This window comes from Camelus ferus, chromosome 4 (genome assembly GCF_009834535.1).
Source record: "Camelus ferus isolate YT-003-E chromosome 4, BCGSAC_Cfer_1.0, whole genome shotgun sequence".
Taxonomy (NCBI): Eukaryota; Metazoa; Chordata; class Mammalia; order Artiodactyla; family Camelidae; genus Camelus; species Camelus ferus.
The window spans coordinates 4,226,232-4,245,157 of record NC_045699.1 but is presented as its reverse complement, the minus strand read 5'-3'; the positions used below and the strand labels follow the sequence as shown (position 1 = coordinate 4,245,157).

At 59.9% G+C, this 18,926-nt stretch overlaps 1 protein-coding gene across 1 annotated transcript in view; it reads right to left on the bottom strand.

Annotated features, from left to right (window-relative positions):
* Nucleotides 1–5,207: 5,207 nt before the first annotated feature.
* The window catches only part of PHF2 (PHD finger protein 2), an 89,028-nt gene continuing 75,309 nt past the window's right edge, over nt 5,208–18,926 (bottom strand). Inside the window, 10 exon segments of the mRNA XM_032477428.1 lie at nt 5,208–7,210; nt 7,894–8,299; nt 8,881–8,990; nt 9,516–9,611; nt 11,191–11,465; nt 15,557–15,717; nt 16,534–16,604; nt 16,747–16,925; nt 18,699–18,796; nt 18,798–18,818. Of these exon segments, the coding sequence (XP_032333319.1) occupies nt 7,122–7,210; nt 7,894–8,299; nt 8,881–8,990; nt 9,516–9,611; nt 11,191–11,465; nt 15,557–15,717; nt 16,534–16,604; nt 16,747–16,925; nt 18,699–18,796; nt 18,798–18,818 (1,506 nt within the window). The 3' untranslated portion in view covers nt 5,208–7,121.

The following is an 18,926-nucleotide window of genomic DNA, read 5'->3' as shown; positions in this document are numbered from 1 at the left end:
AAGGTAGACACGTGTTGGACCCCATAAGGCTTTACACACTTACTAAATCAGCCCAAACGAGTAGTGCCAGCCGAGCTGGGCCCACAGCAGGGGTGCTGAGACCACCCCCCCCAGCCTGTGAGGCTGCATCGCCTCAGCCCCTGACCCGTTTGGGCCCGGCAACCCGGGGCAGCATGTTTCAGGGTGTGCAGAAGCTCTGGCCCAGCCCGAGCCAGCCTGTGTGCCGGCTTCTCCTGCCCATCTCAAAGGCCAGGCCGATGGCTCCATTTTACAGGAAGGAAGTCGAGGCCCGCAGAGCCGCGACCCTCTCTCCTGCTCCTTCCTCCAAGCTCCAGCACATCCGCTGTTTGGTAAATGGAGTTTGGAGGGTGAGGGGTTGCAATCTTGAAATAACACCGGCTGGAGTGTGGGTTTAGGCCGCGGGCCGGCAGGAGGACAATTAATTACGAGGATCCCACTTTGAGCCGGGCGAGGGCCCAGCTAGGCCGGGTGTTTACATGCACGCTCGTCTGTTTGGGGCCTGCAAATCCGTGTCAGATGTTAATGGAACAGCATCATTTTTCTGCCGAGGTGGCATCCCCTGGGATGTTTGGATGAGGCGGCCGGTGGGACTCGGCCTGGGAAAGGCGGGCTGGCGGCTAAGCGGGGAGGCCATTTGTCAGGCTGCCCGACAGCCCGCAGCGTCCCCCTCCCGCCACCACCCTTCCTCAGTCCCGCCGCCCCACCCAGCGTCCCTCCATCTACTGGGCTCTGGGGACGCAAAACTGTGAGTCGTAAAAAGTAAGGATCCATTCCAAAGTTTGAGAAGGAGGCTGCAAACTGGGAGTGAGGACACGTTTAACGGAGCATCAACACAACTGTCTGGGTTCACACCCAGCCCGGGGTGCAGCCTCCACCCCGCACCTCACGCCTCTGCAGGTCAGGATGCGCTGTGTCCATCGGCTGACCTCTCAGCCCTGAGGCCGCTCTGTGGCCCGTGTCCTGATGCAACCTGCCTCCTGCGCTGGCAGTCCCCATGGCAGAGAGGATGTAGGGCAGACCAGGTGGGGACACCCCGCTCCCTCAGCTCCGGCTCCCCGCGCCATCCTCCTCCTCCTCATCAGGAAGGCCAATAGAAGAAGAGGCCCAGAGAGGGGAAGTGATCTGCCTGAGATCACACAGCTAACAGGCCCTCGGGGCAGGCCCCAGCAGAGGGCCAGGTGGGAATGGCGGACCTGTTGGGGAGAAGTCAGGCCTTTGGGGAGAAGTTGGTCCTGCAGCACCTCTGTGTGCAGTTGAGCCATCAGCCACTCTGCAGATGAGGAAGTTGGGGCCAGCCCCCAGGTTCCATAGCCAGGCTGGACAGGGCCCACCATGGGCTCCTTGGGCCAGCGGTATAGCCACTCACATCAGGGGACACAGCCTGGGCCAAGCCCAGGAGCAGACAAAGCCTTTCTGGAACCCTGGCCCTGCCGAGCTCTCCATCCACACGGCCCCCATTATTCTTCGTGAAGCTTGCTCCTGCCCCAGGGCCTTTGCTCGACTGTTCCCTTGGTCCCAGTACTCTTCCCCCATGCTATTGGGGTTCTACTCAAAGGTCACCTCCTCAGAGAGGCCTCCTGACCTCAAGACTCAAGCCTCATCTTCTCTGCAGGCCGAGATATAGGGGCAGTGATGAGTAATTAGCCTTGCCCCCTGCCCAGCACACAGTAGGCACTCAGGAAATGGAGCCACTCCAGCAGCATAATCACTATATGAAACCTGTGGAACTGAGCACTGGCGTCTAATGTCTTTGATATGAATCTTACACTTCATTATAATTATTGTTAAAAATGGCTTTCCTAGAGCTGGGGACAAGCAGCATCTTTTTCTTTAAACTCTGGAGAGTGAGCCCTCTTCAGTCTTCCTCCCTCACACCGTCCAGCCTCAGTACTGTGGACAAGAGGGGCAGAGACCCCCTGCAGCCATGAGTCCAACACAAGACCTGCCGCCGTGTCCCATCTGCAAAAAAAGAGGGCTCCTTGTTCAGGGATGTGCACAGAGGGGTGGGCAGGGTCCATAGGGGAAGTGCGGTTGGGGGCGGGGTGGGCTTGAAGGTCTCTGTGCAGCCTGGGAAAGAGGGAGACCCCGTGACGGAAGGGCAAGTCGGGTGAGGGATGGCCCATCCTGCTGCCCCCTCTCCTGTGCTTAACCCCTCACTCCAGCTGGCCTCAAAGACAGCACCTCACCTGTTCCCACCCCAGGGCCTTTGAACGGTAGCTCCTTTCTCCCTGTTCTGGCATAGCTCTTCTTCCTGGGGCCTTGGGGAGCAGGGCAGACATCTGCTGGCCAACATCTGCGGGAGGGTGTCTCTCATGGGCTCAAGGGCTCTGTAATCGTCCTGCCTGGATGTAACCCCAGCAGAGTCTCTGCCTCGGCTTCGGTAAGAGTCATAGGACCTCCTTCAGGGGGCGGTTGTGAAATGTGGTTGCGCAAATATGTGCCAGAGATGTAAACAGGTCTCACTCTCAGCGCTTACATAGTTCAGGACCAAGCTGATCTGATGATCATCCTCTCATTTCCAACACTCACAGCACACTGGTAACTTCACTTTCCTTTGCCCATTGCTATCCCCTTGGCCATTAGCACCAAGGTCTTGGCCGCAGGACACCAGGCACTAAACAAGATGCTTTCGCCTTTGCCAGAGGACTGTTCGTTCCTGGCCCTCCCCTGCCCCCTGGTGGTCACTCTCAGTATTGCCCCAAGGCACCAGGTGGGTCCTTTTCCTGCAAGTTTGGGTATGGGCTCTGGGTCTGTCCAAGTCTCTGGGCACCCAGGCAGGCCCATGAAAAGCAGACTGGGCTGCCCGCGGTGCTGAGCTCCCCACCTGCACAGAGACGATGGGAACGTGTGCTTGATGGGCACAAGACCAGGGGCAGAGGGGGAGTCCCTTAGGGGAGGGGGAGCCTTTGAGGGAAGAGGGAGCCCCTGGAAGAGGGAATCCTGGGGGTGGGATGAGCCCCTTGTCCTCAGCCTACCCCACAGCAGGCTGCTCTCCTGGAGAGCCCACTGCACCTGCTCACTAACCTGCAGGGGCTCCCCGGGGCCTGCCACATCCCCCACCGTGTGAACACCCTCGGCCCCTCCGAGCCAGCTCCAGCCCCACCTCTCACCATCTGACCACCCTGAGGTCTATCTGGCCACCTGCCCTGGGGACCTTCGCTCATGTTGCTGGAAACATTGTCATTTCATGGGCAGCTTCAGGGAATCTCCCGGACTCCCCCCTTTTACCTGGAGTGTAAGAGGACACCATGGACGTGTTTCACCACGGCCTGTCCTACTGTACAGGGGGCAGGGGACAGTGTGGGCCCCAGAGCTAGCAAGATCTGGGCTCCCCAAGAGGAGCAGCAAGCCACTCCCCTCGCCCCAGGCTTGGTCCGTATGAAGGCTCCAGGAGGTTCTCAACACGGAGCCTGGCACATAATAGGTGCTCAGGAAATGGTGATAAAATCCAGCTGCACTTTGGGAGCCCAGTTAAGGGGCAATCTGTTTATTTATGCCATGTTCAGCGCACAGGGCACCAGCTGCATGTGAGTCTCAGTCAGACAAGGCCAGGGTAGTCTGCAGTAACAAACAGCTCCAAGATCTCGGAGGCCTCACATGCAACGCTTTGCATTTCCTCTTGCAAAGTTTGTTGCTGGTCAGGTGGGTCTCCGAGCAGGAACTCCAGGACCCTGCTGCTGGCATCCCGTGGCACCCCCGGAGCTGCCTCAATAGGATGGTGGTGTTTCAGTTACGCAGCCGGCCACCCGCTGCCAGGAGGCTGAGAAGTTACGGTGAGCAAGGGACAGTCCCGGAGCACTCAAGTCTCATCCACCAAGGGCTTCATTCTGGGCCTCAGGTTATCCACCTGTCAAGTGAGGGGCTGGGTCCGTGGGGCCAGACAGGGCACTTGCTCAGCCCCTCCCCTCCCAGCTCACTGTCTCAGGGCGACTGGCCCTGCATGGCGAGAGGGAGATCCCTGAAGGGCCAGCACCAAGCATGGAGCGACACAGGCCCCTTGCTGCTCCTGCTACGGGCACACCCAGAGATGGCGTCCCAGGTCCATTTACAGATGACACGCCTGGACACGTGGGCTGCTGGGGCCACAGTGAGGGCCCAGGGTGTGACTGGGCCATGCAGCACCAGGACGGTGTGGGTACAGCCCAGGACAAGGCCTGGGGCTCGGGGAGAGACTCTGGGCACCAGCTAGGAGGCCCTCCCCACGCCCAGGGCCCCAGCTTCCAGATGGCCCTCTGAAGCCCCAGTCGCAAAAGCCACGTGTCCGGAAGCACCCAAGAGCACCCAGATAGGTCGGCCTCAAGGAATCAAGCTCAGGGCCTGGGCAGCCGGTGCATGGGGGTGTCCAGAGCCAGGCTTAGGGGTGCTGCACAGAGCAGCCCAGGACTGGGCACACTCTGCCAGTGGCTGTGGGGTGAGGGTGTGGGGACCCCTGGGAGGAGTCACAGGGCAGAATCTGGCTGGATCTGGGCAGGGACAGGACGGCTGTAAGCAGGGTGAGTGCCCAACACGGGGGTGTGCAAGGGCCCCTCTTGCGAGGTCCAGCCAACGGACTCAAGCTGTGCCCAGACTGAATGCTGCATCCCAGGGCCCAGCAATGCCTGAGATGCCTGGCAGCTGGGGTGGCCCTAGCTTGGGCCCAGGTTCTCCTCCATGGCAGCCCCCTCCAGCCAGCCTGTCTTTCTTTCCCTCTAAACCTCGATCCTCACCGTGCCCTGCATTGTGCATCTGTGTGGATGTTGGGGGAGCAGGGGGTGTGGCATTCTGCTTTTGTTTGTTGTGAATAACGTCAGATTTAGATTGAAATCTTGTACATGTTCCTGACTGGACTCAGCTAAACTACACACCTGTGAACCCTAACAAGGCCCTAGATGTCCCTAAGGGTGCTCGGGGCTGGGATTTCCAGGGTCTCAAAGGCTGCCCACCCTGACCAAGGGTCTCTTTTGCCTGCTCCCGCAGGCCGGTCCAGGGTGCTGCGGCTCTGGGGTGCAGGGCAGTATATACGCCCTGTGGGCAATCCAAGGGCCTTCCAAGGAGCGTCCCCCTGTGTGGGGGGCCTGGCCTGACTCCCCGCCCTCACACCCAGCCCAGTGACCCATAGTGCCTCCCCTCTCCAACGTCAAGGACCCTCACCGTCCTCACTACCAGGGTGGACGACGGCAAACAAGGCAGAAACGACACAGACGTGGTTCTGTACAAAACCTGAAATATTTTTACTCTTTTAAAACTTTGATCTAAGTTACCTTAGACCTCATGGACTCGATACAAGAGTAATATGAATTGGGAAATAAAACACTTTAATAGCCACAATAAACTTTGTTAGAAATGTACATGTTGCCAAAATAATAATAATAAAATTAAAAAAATAAAAGAAAGAGGAAGAGAGGGAGCAGCTCGATGGCCAGGTTAGATTCTATAAATGTTCAACACGGACAAGGAAAGGAAACCTTCAAAACGCTGGGTCTGATAGTCAGGGCCCCGTGAGGCTTGCCCCTCCCAGCCTCCGGGCCCCGGGGGGGGGGGGGGCTGCGCGCCCCCAAACAGGACAAGCAAGGGTGGCAAGGCCTGCGTGAAGCTGCCTCTCCTCGTGGACAGAACACCCAGGGATGGGCATATAAACAAAGCTCATAAGAAATGTACAAATATAAAAAGCTACAAACATTAATAAATTACAGCATCACAAAACACAGAAACACTTCACAAGGTGCTAGTAAAATAATTGTACCCCCACCCCCTTCATCAGCAAGAAGGAAAGAAAGAGCTGGTATTCGAGGTGAAGATCCTTCTTCACGTGTGTCTGAAATAGATCTTTTGTGTACTGTTTGCTTCTGTAAAGACAGATTATAAGGCTGCACAGACATCACTTGTTTTTCAGGCAATACCTTAGGTCCTAAAAGAAAAAATAATAATAATAACCATAATAATACAAAGAAAGGAGGAAGAAGGAAAAGCATCGGAAACCCAACTGTCCATCATACTCGGCAAAAAAGTTGTATAAATGTTAATGAAGGGCTCTATAGAAAGAAACTCCTAAAGATACTTTTACTCTTATAAAAAAGAAGTCATTTAAAAAGCTATTTACACGCTACATTCTATGAAAAATATGCTTCAGGAAATACATCTAAAATTAAAATACAGGATTGCCTGAGAAACAAATCCAGCCCCCTCCGTGTCGATGGGCAGACACGTGGTCCAGGAGCCACCCATGCACTCGACACCAAACGCCAACAGGTGACAAGACAGAAGTGCCTGGCCCCCAAGTCCTCAGGCCGCCCGGCCGCCGTCCGTCCCACCGGGCACACAGCAGGGTGACTTGGCTGGGAAGTGCTTCTCGGATATAACCAGTCGGGCTGGACAGGGCCCCATCGCATGGCCTAGCCTGGGCCCCCTGGGCCCCACACTGCGGCTGGGCCCGTGCCCTTCCCCGGGGACCCCATGACGGCTCCCCCCCACCCCACTGACACACTGACCCTGCTGCCGGCCCCAGCCAGCCCCGAGAGATGCCCCAGGCATTCAGGGCACGCCACCCGCCATCCGGCCCGCCACCCACCGACGGGGGAGCACAGAAGCTACATTCCTGGCAGGGCCGAACACCCTCTGCACTTGTCTGAGAATCACTTGGGAAGAGAAGGGGGGCACATACACACCCCAATTTCTCCTCCTCTTCCTCTCTAGTGTTCTTTGCCTTTTTTTAAGCCTCTGGAGGCTACCAGCCTGTGGCCAGCTCAGACTCCGGGCCTGGTGAGCACTGGCTCACTCCTCCTTCCTTGAAGGACTCCTGCTCGCAGCAGAGCTGCAGAGACACTGCAATCACACCCATGCTCGGGGATGCCTGGAGGCGGTCCTGACACTGGAATGGTCCTCAAACTGGCAGGGCCTCGTTTCGGGAACTGGTCACTCTAAGCAACTTGAGAAAAGACGTCTGTCCGTACTGGCGAACTTCGCCTGCTAAAGCAACAGACGCTCGTGTGGGGGGCGGGGGTAGCCGGGAGGAGGCCAGGCCCTCCCTGGGATGAGGCAGTGAGGCCACCCTCCTGGGGGCTGATGTTCCAGCGGGGCTCCGGGGGTCCTGAGCGGAGCAGAAGGATCCTGGTTTTCCAAATTTAAAGGAGCAGTTTTCCATTCCGATGAATTTTCAAAATTTTCCCAAGCCTCTGTTTGGCAGTGGCCATGCCCTTTTTTGTACGTTTTCCTGAGGGAGGAGAAGAGACAAAAGAGACAGATAAGTGAGAGGAGCAGTGTGTGGGGTGGGGGTCTGCAACCCCTCCTTGAGCCCCTATCCCCGTCTGTAAAGTGGGTCTGCCGCACCCAAGCCCTGGGGGTGCCGCATCCCCACAAATTCATCAGTTGTAGACAAACGCCCAGCCCAGAGGCCATGTCCCCACGGGGCTGGGCCGTGGCGAGTGGGGTAGGGACAGGCCAGGGACGGCATCACTATGAAGCGAGGCCCCTGACCCACGTCCTGGCAGCAGGGCCACCTGAAGCCACGTTCCCCATGTCACAGCCAGGGTGAAGGGTGTCTGGGATTGACAGTAGGGATGTCATAGGACCCAGACAGTCCTCACCCTTAATTCACTCAGAGGAGCCTGGGTCACCTTAGTCCCGTCCCAGCGAACCCTCAGTAAACTGCCAACCACGCCCTGACTCCAAGCCAGGCCCCAGGTCAAGGCTCTAGGAGCCTGAAGGGCTGGACCTCGCTCCGAGAGAACCAGGACCCCCGGGTGAGTAACCACAGCTCTCAATCTCGAAAGGGACCATTTCGCTCACAGGCTGACCGAGTGCCTGGCCACAGACACTTGTGGCTACAGTGGGACAAAGGAGACCTGTGGGCATCCACAGGGACAGTCTGCAAGTCAGGGCTGGCAGGCGCGGTACCTTTGGCAGCGGTGTTGTTGGGGGATGACGAGGAGGGCCGCCTCTGGGTGAGGAAGACCCCAGGGGCCATGGGCTGGGAGGCACGACCTGCTTGGGCCCCAGCAAAGGTGCCGGCTGCCGTGTACTCGTGGTCAACCAGGCTGCTGCTGTGTGACTCTGGCTGGGGCTCAGGCGAGCTGCCCTCCTGGGAGGCCTGGCTGCTGGCCGTGCTGGTGGAGGCCGGGGTGGTGGAGGCTGGGGTGGTGGAGGCCGGGGTGGTGGAGGCCGACGTGGTGCTGGCCGAGGTGGTGCTGGCCGAGGTGGTACCGGCCGAGGTGGTGCTGGCAGAGGCAGAGGTGGACGGGGAGGTGGTGTTGGGGGCCAGCTTCCTCTTGGTGTTCTTTTTCTTTCTGCTTTTCTGTTCCTCCTTTGAACAAAACATGTGTGCATGTCAGCCGGCAGGGCCGGCCAGGCCTCGGACACTGGGAGCAGCCGTAGCCAGGGAGCAGGCTCCTTGCACAAGGCCTCTCCCCGGCACTGAGCAAGCCAGCGCTGCTGGAGCAGAAAGGTCTGGGCCATGCCCGAGCCCCAGCTCCAGCCACGCTGGGCACCCCAGAGCAGGGCTGGGGCCTGTGGAGGAACCACCAGACCCCCTGCTGTGAGGTGGGCCGTCCTGGACCCAGGGACGTGAGAGATGTGGCACCAGCACTCAACTGCAGCAGAAAAACCTTGCTCAATCTGAGCTGACCTACTGGTGGGTGTGTGGTATGAGCCCCCCGTCGCCCCAAACCCCTCCATTCCCCTTCTGAGCTGCCATGGGACTCTTGCCACCAGTTCCGGGCTTCCCCACTCCCCACTCTCAGGGACTTGGGAGCTGGAAGAACAGGGGTCAGAAACACTCAAATGTCCCCAGGCCTGTGACAGCCCCAGCCTGGGTGGTCCATGCATGAGGGTGGGGGGAACAGGGGTGTCTGGGAGCCTGAGTTCAGGCGGGGGCCCCCTCCTCACCTGCTGAGACAGTTTGGCCGCGGCGGCTGCCAGTCCGGTCTCAATGGAGGCCACTCTGGTCCCCTCACGCACAGGCCTGTCCTGCCTCGGCACTGACGGCCCGACCCTCGCTGCAGAAGAGAAGGTCAGCCTGCCTCGAGCGGCCACCCACTGCCTGTGTGCCCTCCTGGGCTCCCCCGATCCTGCCCCAGTCTGTCCCTGCATCCCAGGGACAAGTCACAACTCGAAGAGGGTCAGCATGAGCCCCAACCCAGCGAGGGGTGGCCTCCCAACACGAGCAGACAGGAGGGATCGGGAGGGAGTCGCGTAGAAGGCGAACAAGACCCTACCCCACTGGCCGCTGTGACGGGGGCCAGGTGCAGAGGCAACTGTCCCAGCTCCTTGGAGAGGAGCTTGGCAGAAGGGCACCCACCGCGGAGGCACCGCACTGCCCTACTTGCAGGCGCTGGGACGCCTTTGGGTGAGCTTGCAAAAGCACCTGGGCTGAGGTCCTGGGACGGATGGGGAACCCCAGTCAGGCCCCTGCAGGCAGGCGACACTCCGTCTGAGCCCCACACAGAGCCAGTGAGAGAGTGTGGGACATGGCTGCTGGCACTCGGCGTGGACGGAGCTCCCTTCCCAGCCCCCAGCATTACCTGTCGGGCTGTAGGGGGCGTCATCCGAGCCTTTCCTCTTCTTAGACCGGGACTTGAAAACAGGACTGTCCTCATCGGATTCCAGCGAGGGGTAAACTAGAGCGAGGGGAGGGAGGGCGGAACTACTGATGTGGCCACGGGCAGACCTTGTGGCCAGCATCCCCCGGGCTGTCTTTGGCTGCATAATGCCAACCCTCCTGGCGTGGCTGCCACACACATCGGCACAGGTGGCCTCTGAAGTTGTCCAGCCCAGGCCCCCTTGAGGTCCAGACAGGGGCAGGGACTACCCAGACAAGGGGTCCTGTCCAGACCCCGTGGCCACCTGACCAGCAGTGCTGCCCCAGCCTGGCCGCAGCACCCACTGGGGGCCACTCTGATGCCATCAGAGAAGAGAACACCTGATGTCCATGGAACTAGGTGGCTCTGAGGCCCCTGGGCTCGGCTCTGCAAGTCTCTGGAGGACGGAGCACCACACAGCAGCCCTGGTGACTCACTGGGTGCCACCCCCTTACTGGTTCAACCCCAGGGGCCTGCCTCGTGTCCCAGGGGAGCCCAAAAAATGGAGTTCACTGTCAGTCGTACCAGGGCAGGCCCCACAGCAAGGCCTCAAAGTGTCCACCAGATAGGGCAGGGCCAGCCTCACCGTGGGAGGACTCTCCAGGGGCAGGAGCGTGAACAGGCAGTTGTCAGATCATCAGGACTGCGCTAAAGGCAAGCTCTGCCCTACCAGGGTCAGCACATCCCTGGCCCCGAGGTGTAGGGGTCTGTGCCAGCACCCTCTGCACCCTGTGGGGGCTGGGACACCCCTAGGCAGCGGGCCAAGGCATGGAGGCAGGTCCTCGCTCAGAGTTCCCTCCCAGGTGGCCAACAGCAGCTCCCTGAGAGCCTGTCAGAAGCTGGAGTGCAGGGCTTGGAAGGGCTATAGTGGGCGGTGAGGGGCCACGCTCCTGAGCAGAAGCCACGGCCACAGCCTAGCCACTAACTCACTGCCCACCACAGACTTGGGCCATAGAGCCACTCTGCCTACATGTGATGGTGACACGGTCTCAGCATGTCTGTGAAATGGTGCGGCCACAAGGAGGAGAGTCAGGCAGTTTCTCAGAAGCTGAAACAGGCAGCGACCCAGGCATATGCCCAGGGGCACCACAGACACAGGCCATATAAAATCCCCTGCACACCCATGCTCATAGTAGCACTATTCAAAAATCGCCAAGAGGTGGAAGCCATCCATGCATCTGTGGAGGGACGAAGGCATAAACAAATGTGGTGCGTCCACGTGGTGGAATATTATTCAGCCATGAAAAGGAACGGAGTGCTGACATGAGCTATAATGTGGATGAAGCCAGCACAGAAGACTAGGCACTGTGCCATTCTGTTCACATGACATACCCAGAGCAGGAAAATCTACAAGGCAGCATAAATCAGTGGTGGCCAGGGGCCAGGGGAGGGTATATGGACTCTTAAAGGTACAGGACAGGGTTTTTTTTTAGGATGATAAAATGTTCTCAAACTGAGTGTTGTGATGGGGGCACATCTATCCCTCTAAATACACGGAGCACCACTGAGCTGCACACTTTTAAAGGATGACTTTTAAGGTGCGTGAATTACATCTCATAAAACAGGGCCCGGCTGCCGGCACCCAGGGTGCACGCCCCTCCCCGACAGCGGCGCTCACCATAGTCCGAGTCCTTGAAGCAGGCATCCAGGTGGTCCTGGTCCTCCTCGTAGTCGCCCAGGTCCACGCTGTTCTTGGCCGCCCTCTTCAGCAGCCGCTTGCCCGTGCTCTTACCACCAGCCCCGTTCTTTCGGGCGCCATGAGCTGCCAGCGAGCTGCCCTTGGCCTGGCCAGGGCCCCACGCAGTCTGCAGGCAGGAGTCGGAGGCCTGCAGGTTGGCCATGGACAGCATTCCCTGAATGGCTTCCTGTGTGCTGGGGGAGGCGGGGGGCTGGCTGGAGGCACAGAGAGACAGGCACTCAGCCCAAAGCCCACACAGCCTCCCACCCAACAGCCAGCGGAGGGCCTGGGGTGGAGGACGGTGGTGGCTGATGACCCCCATGGAAAGGGCCGGCCACCCCCTTCCCCTACCTTTCCCCAAAGGGAGGGTTGGAGGCCTTGGGACAGAGAGGGGCATAAAGAGGGGACACAGAAGGAGGAAGGGAAGGGGACAGATGGAGGGGCAGAGGAATGGGGGTGGCAGATGGAGGTGCCACTGCTCCTGGTCTCTGCCATCATAAAGCCAATGAGCAGACTCCCCCAAGGACCCAGGCCATCCTCCTTCCCCCTCCCCACTCTAGCTGGCTCTGTGCACCCGTCGGCCCACCCCACACTGCTCTCCCACCTTAGACCCCTGCCCCTGGTGCTCCTCCCCCCATGTCTTCAAGGGCGTCCTCACACCAGCACCTGAGATGGAGAGGCACTGGCCTCCCCGTCCCATGGCACTCGGTCTCCCCAGGTGGCACCTGCACCTGGACCCTCGCCCTTGCCCATCACCCCAGGTTTATGTCTACCAGGGACAGGATGACCCCTCTCAGCCTATGGGGAGCCCGGCCACACCTCTCAAGGCTCTCTGGGTCCCTGGAAGGGAGGGCCAGGATCTGGACATGGGGTGGGGGGAGCTGCAACACTACTTAGGCCCCCTCCCTGGTCACAGGCCCAAGAGGCCCGGCGGTGGTCCTGCCCTGTGTGGCTGACATCCCGGGCTCTGCTTGCCTGCCCCACGTGCCCCCGGGGGATGGGCCCACGCTCAGGGCTGCCAGAACCCAGAGGCAGCACCCCAGAGTGCCATTCCACATGGGTCCCAGTGGTTCTGCATTGTCCGCTCCCATGCTTGCCCGCTTCCTGCCCCGGCTCCCAAAGTGTCTGAAGCACGTTTAGTAAGACATTAAAACAAGAAGGGATCAGGAGTCCCTCCTCAGAAACAAGGTTCCCAAGACTGCAGCTGGAGGGTGCAGGGAGATGGAGCTGGCCCCGGGGAACACAGACACAGAGGGTGGTCCCCTGTGGTCCTGGGGTCCCAATGAGGCAAGTTTGGACAAAAGCCATCCTGTGAGGGGTACTGCTGGGCTCCAGGCCAGGGACTCTGCCCCAAGCCAGGAGGAGGCGACGGGCAGGCGCCTCTCTGGGCAGCCCTCCATGCATACCACTTCCCCTAGCCCTGCCTGGGACGCACTGGACCGCAGTGTTTTGGGGTTTTGCTGGAAGCGAACGGATTACGGTTCCAAAGCCGCAAATAATGGGAAAATCAAATATGGTCAGACCGCCACGGAGAGCTGGGAGCCCTCCATCAGATCTTCCACCTGCCCCAGCACCCTCCTAGCCCCCACCGACCCACGCCATGAGGGCAAAGGGCCGCCCAGACCCAGCCAGGAGCACGTGGCGTCCGGTTGTATCACTGCTGTAGCATCACCTCTCATGCTCTCTGAGCAGGCCCAGACCCCCGACTCAGCACGAAAGCCAGCAAGAGCTGAGAGCAGGCCATCCACCCTCTGCACCAGGCTCTCCAGGAGGTGAATGAGGCCCTTCTTGGCCCACCCTGAAGGTCTCGGGCCCCCTCACCCGCTCTCATGGCCTGGACAAGCACCAGGCTTCTGGCAGGGATGGGAGGGTGGAGGCCTGGACACCCACCACGAGGGTCCCCCGGGAGCCAGCGTGGAAACCAGCCGCCTGCCTGTGCCATCTGGACCGCGTGGTCCCAGCCCAGCTTGGCTGCAACCCGAGAGGGAGGGGCCTCGGAGCCCAGGGCTGCAGTCTGTCTACACGGGCCGGCGAATCAAGGAGCGAAGTCTAACCAGTGCGCATGGAAAATAATACCTTAATCCTCCAATTATCATACCAAAATCCTCTCCTTTCCCCCCAGTGGTAAACACTAAGCAAACCATCCACAAGAAATTAACATATTTTCCTCCATTTTCTTCAGCTGCTTTTTTTTTTCCAAACAGCGAATACTTAAAACAGAGCAAATGGACCATCAAACACTGACCTACACTCCAAATGGGAGACTTGGGAAAGGAACTGCCTGCGGCGGCCGAGGGGGCCCAGCCCCGGCAGGCACACGTGCACGTGTGCGGGCGTGTGTGAGCCACACGTGCGTGCCTACAGAGCGTCCTCAAACTGGATGCCCTCCTCCTGGCAGACCGCGCTCAGGTTGTCAGGAACCCCAGCCGCAGCGCCTGCGTCCCAGCTCCACGCAGAGTTCGGGCACCAGCGCCATCTGCCCTCATCCCGGGGGTCCTCTCCCTGGGCCTCGTGGGGGACCTGGCGTATCTAGGGCACCTCTCCAGGGTCTGGTGTCAACCAGTCACTGAGGTACCAGCTAGTTACAGTTCTTCCCCTTAGAATAAGGGCACTTCAAAGAGGTGAGGGGCCAGCCCCGGGCACCAGCACCCTCCAGGCAAAGACAGCTCCTGTCCAGGCAAAGGGGCCTCAGGTCAGGGTCCCACCACAGCAAAGGCCAGAGGGCATCACTGCATAGAAGGGCTTAGGTGTGCACATCAACAGACACCACTTAAACCCCCAGTCATACTCCACTCCCATGAGAGAAGGTGTCTACGGCTGTCTGTGAGCATAACACTGCACAAGAACTGGCAATTTATGAAAGAGAATACAACCATTTAATTTAGCAAGAGCCCTTTTCAATCAAGCACTCATCTGCCTCCCGGAGCCCCGCTATCCAAGGCGGGGCTGACACGCTGGCTTCCCCAGGTTCACGAAGCCTTGGGGACCTCGATTCTGGAAACACGGACTGAGAGGCAGACGGGGACAGGCAGAGGGCAGATCTAGGGAACCGAGAGCACTGAGAAGGCCATATGGGCCCTGCCTTCCCCAGGCCAGCAGCACGGTCAACCTTCCAGGATCCCCGCTCTTGGGTCCTGTTATCAGGCAGATGGAGATGCTGGTCCTGTCTCTGCTGCTTCCTGGCAGTGTGGCCTGAGCCTCAGTTTCCCCATCTGTGCAGCAGGCATCTGCTGTTGACTCGAGGACTGGAAGGGGAGCCACCGTCTACCATAGTGGATTAGGTCCCCAGATGGGGAGGCTGCAGGGGGAACAGCCCCAACCCCTCAGTTTTCTGTCTGTGGAACTCGTGGAAACTCCGTGTGAAAAAAAAAAAAACAACAGGCCATGATGCTTAAAAACAAAAGTTAACTGAGATTAAAAGAATTTAACTGGGACCACCAGGAGAAAAACAAGCCCTGGCCCTTCATCCAATGCAAAGCCCCAAGGGGATTAATCCGTTTCTCCAAATCAAAGGATGGCAGCTGGGCAGGCCTAGGCAAGGAGGGCAAGCCGGAGCTGCACGGACACACGCCCTGGCCTGCCGGACTGCCCGGAGCCTCGGGGCCTCCAGGGAAGAGCAGCGTGCACACCCGCAGTGAGTGGGCTCCTGAGGCCGCACACCTGGGCTCCCACGGGTCTCAAGGACAACGCCTTGGTCCCCACACAGCCCCAGTCAGTGCGGTAATCTGGGAAACTGGCCAAACCAGCCCCTCCTCAGTCAGGGAGTGGGCTCCACACCCCCAAGCTCTGAAGCCGTCATCTCCCTAGTCACAGGGAAGCCAGGATGGGGTCCCAGAGAGGCCCGTTAAATGCCCTTGACCTTGACACTGGGCGCACACAGTAGAATTTTTCTTGTTTTTGTGGCATTTGGGAAGCGAGGAGACAGAGACAGCTAGGCGTCCCCACCTGGAGCAACCCCAACACCTTCCAGGTGCCCAGCCTGGCACTGCGTCCCCGCGGGGACCCACAGGTATGGTGGCCCCCCCAGACTCCTCCGTCATGGCCCCCACGTGGAGCTGCTCCTCAGCTGCCTTCCCATCCAGCATCCAGGACGTCTGTCCTCAGAGCTCCATGCCCTGGCTCGGGAGCTCTGCAACACGCAGGGCCTGCACTGCCAGCCTCTGCTCACCTCCCTGGCCACCCGACACCACCTATGCCAGGCAGGGGTCGCACTCTGGCCGCCTGGCCTCCGGGACGTGGATCCTCAGGGCTCCGTCTGGCCCACCTCCGTGGAAGCACCCCCCCGCCCCGTGGGCACCGGGCCTACCTGTTGGGGTTGTACTCGAGCGCGCCGACCTCCTCACTGGCCTGCAGCAGGTCCAGGATGCCCGCGGCCGAGCCCCCACCGTCCTTCTTTACTTTGGCATTGCGGGCGGGCTTGGTGTCCGTGTCTATGTGCAGCGAGCCCTCGTCAGAGGAGTCGTCGCTCTGCTGTGGGGACAGAGCAGCGGGTCAGAGAGGGCCTTGGCGGTGGGGATGGGGACTACTGGTTCCCTTCAGTGAGAAAAAGGAGATTTTTTTTTAAAGTTTTTAAAGATCCTGTCCTTGTAATGAGCACCTGCCAGAGCTCTGTGCTGGGATCTTGGGGCCCCACCTGCACTGCTTCCCAGAGGAACCCTGGTTCGCAGGACCTTATGCAAGCGCCCCGGTACTGAACAGAGATACAAGAGGAGTTGCCATGGGTGGACTGGGAGCAGGCGCGTGTGCCAGCGCCTGAGGGACCCCCTGCTTAGAGCCCCTGGCAGGTGGCTCTGCAGGGATATCCTGGGCTCTGCAGGCAGGATGTGACCCTGACGAGGAACCTGGCCTCCTCAGAGATGGCCACTGCATCCTGGGTTGGACATGGCCTTAGAGGGCATCTAACTTAACCCCCACACCTTAGCACAAGACCCAACAGCCAGCAGGCCTGGCCCCGCTTCCCCCATACCCCCGTCCTTGAGCATCAACAAGATGCATTACCCTCACTGCAGGTCTGACGGGAGAGCGGCTCCCAAGGCCGCACCACTCACACACACCTACAGACCTTCCACAAGCCCCACATCTGCCTTTGCCCCTCCTGTGCAGGGCCCCGGGGCTCGCTCAGCCTCCCCAGGAACATGGCCCCTTCTGCACCCCGCCCAGAAAGCTCAGTCAGAGATGTCCCACCAAGCGGCACGCGAGCCATAGCTTTGAGGACGTCCAGAGACGGGGGTGGACATCTTGCTGGGCCTCCTGTGACCAGGGCCCCAGGAGGCACCTGCTTACCTTGCAGAGCGCCGAGTCCAGCTTTGGCTTTGTCACGGGCGTGGGCAGCGGTTCCTTCTTGTCCAGTAAGACTGAAAGCAGAGCAGACGGGGGTCAGTGGTGGCTTCGGAGGAGCGGGAGCCCAGGTCCGGCGACCCCCGATGCCCACTCCACATGCCCAGGATCGCCCTTATGAGGCTGGGCCTGTCCCCACCCCACGTCCCCCCAACTCACAGGACAAGTCCCTCTTCGGAGCATTTTTCTTCCTCCTGATGGGAAACTCGTCAATCTTGAGCTCCCCGTCATCTGACACGTACTCATACTCGTCCCGCACAGGCTGGGCTTTGTCCTCCTTGAAGTTCTGCAAGGCCCCGAACACCCCTGGGCTTGACTGTGGCTTGAGGGCCTTGGAGCTGGGGTGGCAGAAGCGGGCTGGTCAGTGGGCGTCGCACAGCCTGCCCAGAGCCTCCGGCACCCCACCATGGGCCTTGGAGGCCCGAGAGCTGGGTGGGACCCTTCCCAACCCCACAGGCTCCTCCCGTGCCATGACCCCAGCAAGGACAGCGCACAACGTACGGGGTACACGCCTGGCCCTCCTCCCCAGTGCCTGGCCCTTTCTCTGGCTGCTCAAGGTTGTGCCCCTCACTAACCCCTCAACTGCAGCCACTGGGCGAGCAAAGCCCTCCTTCACCCTGCCCTGGGGCCTGATACAAGCCAGTGCCCCCTGGCCTGCGTTTTCTGCATGGCTATTCTGAAAAGATAAATTCAGGGCAGATGTGCAGACACGATGGTCTAAAAAGTGTCATACACACGTGCAACTCATCTTCCTCCTGGGATCAGACAGGGCTCCTGCAAATGAGGAGAGCCCCAAATGCTACAGCCGCCGCCTCCCCGTCGGCTCAGGGCACTAATGCACACTCAGCAGAGGGGACAGCATGCGGGGCAGAGGCCTCTGCAATTGCCAACGCGTACAGCTCCTATTCCCAGCAACGGAAACGCAGAGGGTGGCTGGCGTGAGCTGTGCCGGGCGTGGGCATGAGGTCTGTAACACACACACACACACTCCCCACGTGCACACACACGGGGGTGGTATGGTTACCAAGGAATGAGGAATGTCTGCTTTCCTCTCCTCCATTTCTAAACCCCATAGCATGGAGGGTCAGCCAGAGAGTCAGTGTCGCGCAGAAGCCCCCCGGACCTCATGGCTGAGTTTCAGATAAATCGAGGACATGCAAAGGCCATGAAGTCAGGGCGACAGGCCCGCGCCCCGCCTGCGCACTGCCGTGAGCTCTCGGGAATCACGCTCCCCCGTGCCAGGCCTGCACCCGCACCAGGTGCTGCCAGCTCCATCTCCCCAGCACCTGAAACGGCCTTCCCCCATCCTGCAGGTGAGGAGACTCGGGCGTACAGCGGAAGAGTGGCCCCAGTCCCATCGCAACATGTTAGCTTCCTGGTTGCTGGGTGCCCACCCTGGCCTCCGGATTCAGCTTACAACTGCGTGTGGGGCCGAGGCCGCGTCTCAGCAGGCATGGGGTGCCTGGTTCACCCACCTCCCATCAGGCCAGCCCAACACACTGGTCAGCAGATGAGGGGAGACCCCTCATGCAGTCTGCACCCCAGACACGCCAGCTCGCACACACACGCCCTCCCAGGCCGGGTGCCCCCATCTCTCAGCTTAGTGCTATCTCCTCCTTCCCTCGGGGACACGAGGACTCCACAGCACCCCAGGGCCCACAAATCCTTCCTCCTTGGCCTCCATCACAGCCGTAATTTTAGGTGAATTGAGTACTGGGTTAACACCAGCCCCTCCCTATTGGCGTCTGGGCTCCAAGGCCAGGACCCTGACTCCCATCACGTCCTCTGTGCCAGCCCAGGAGAGCCACTCAGCTAATATCCGCCCAATCACACTCTCCTCCTTCCTGCTGGCACACACCACTGCCCCTGCCCCACCTACCAGAGCTTTGGCTCAGGAGGTAGGGAAGGGGTCTGCCTGGTGATACCAGCCAGCTCAGGAGGGAACTCATCTGCGAAGCCCTCCAGGGGGTGTGTGTGTGTGTGTGTGTGTGTGTGTACAAGCAGAGGATGTGTGTGTGTGCATGTGATGCCGGGGTGGGGGGCATTCAGAGAGTGTGTGTGCGGCACGTGGCACGTGCAACCAGCCCCTCCTGGCACGAGCACTCACGTACCCTAGGAGCTTCTTGTTGGAGAAAGAAAATGAGAACTTGGTGTCCTTGTTGCCTGACAGAGGAGACTTCTCCAACTTCTGTTCCTCCTCCATCTTCAACTAGGGAGTCAGGCTTGCTGTTCTGAAAAGCAAACCCAGGACTGTCCTTGAGCCCCACAGAGGCGGCCAGTGGGGAGAGGCAGCAGGACTGGCCAGCCTCCTCCCTCTGACCATGTCACCTGGGGACCCG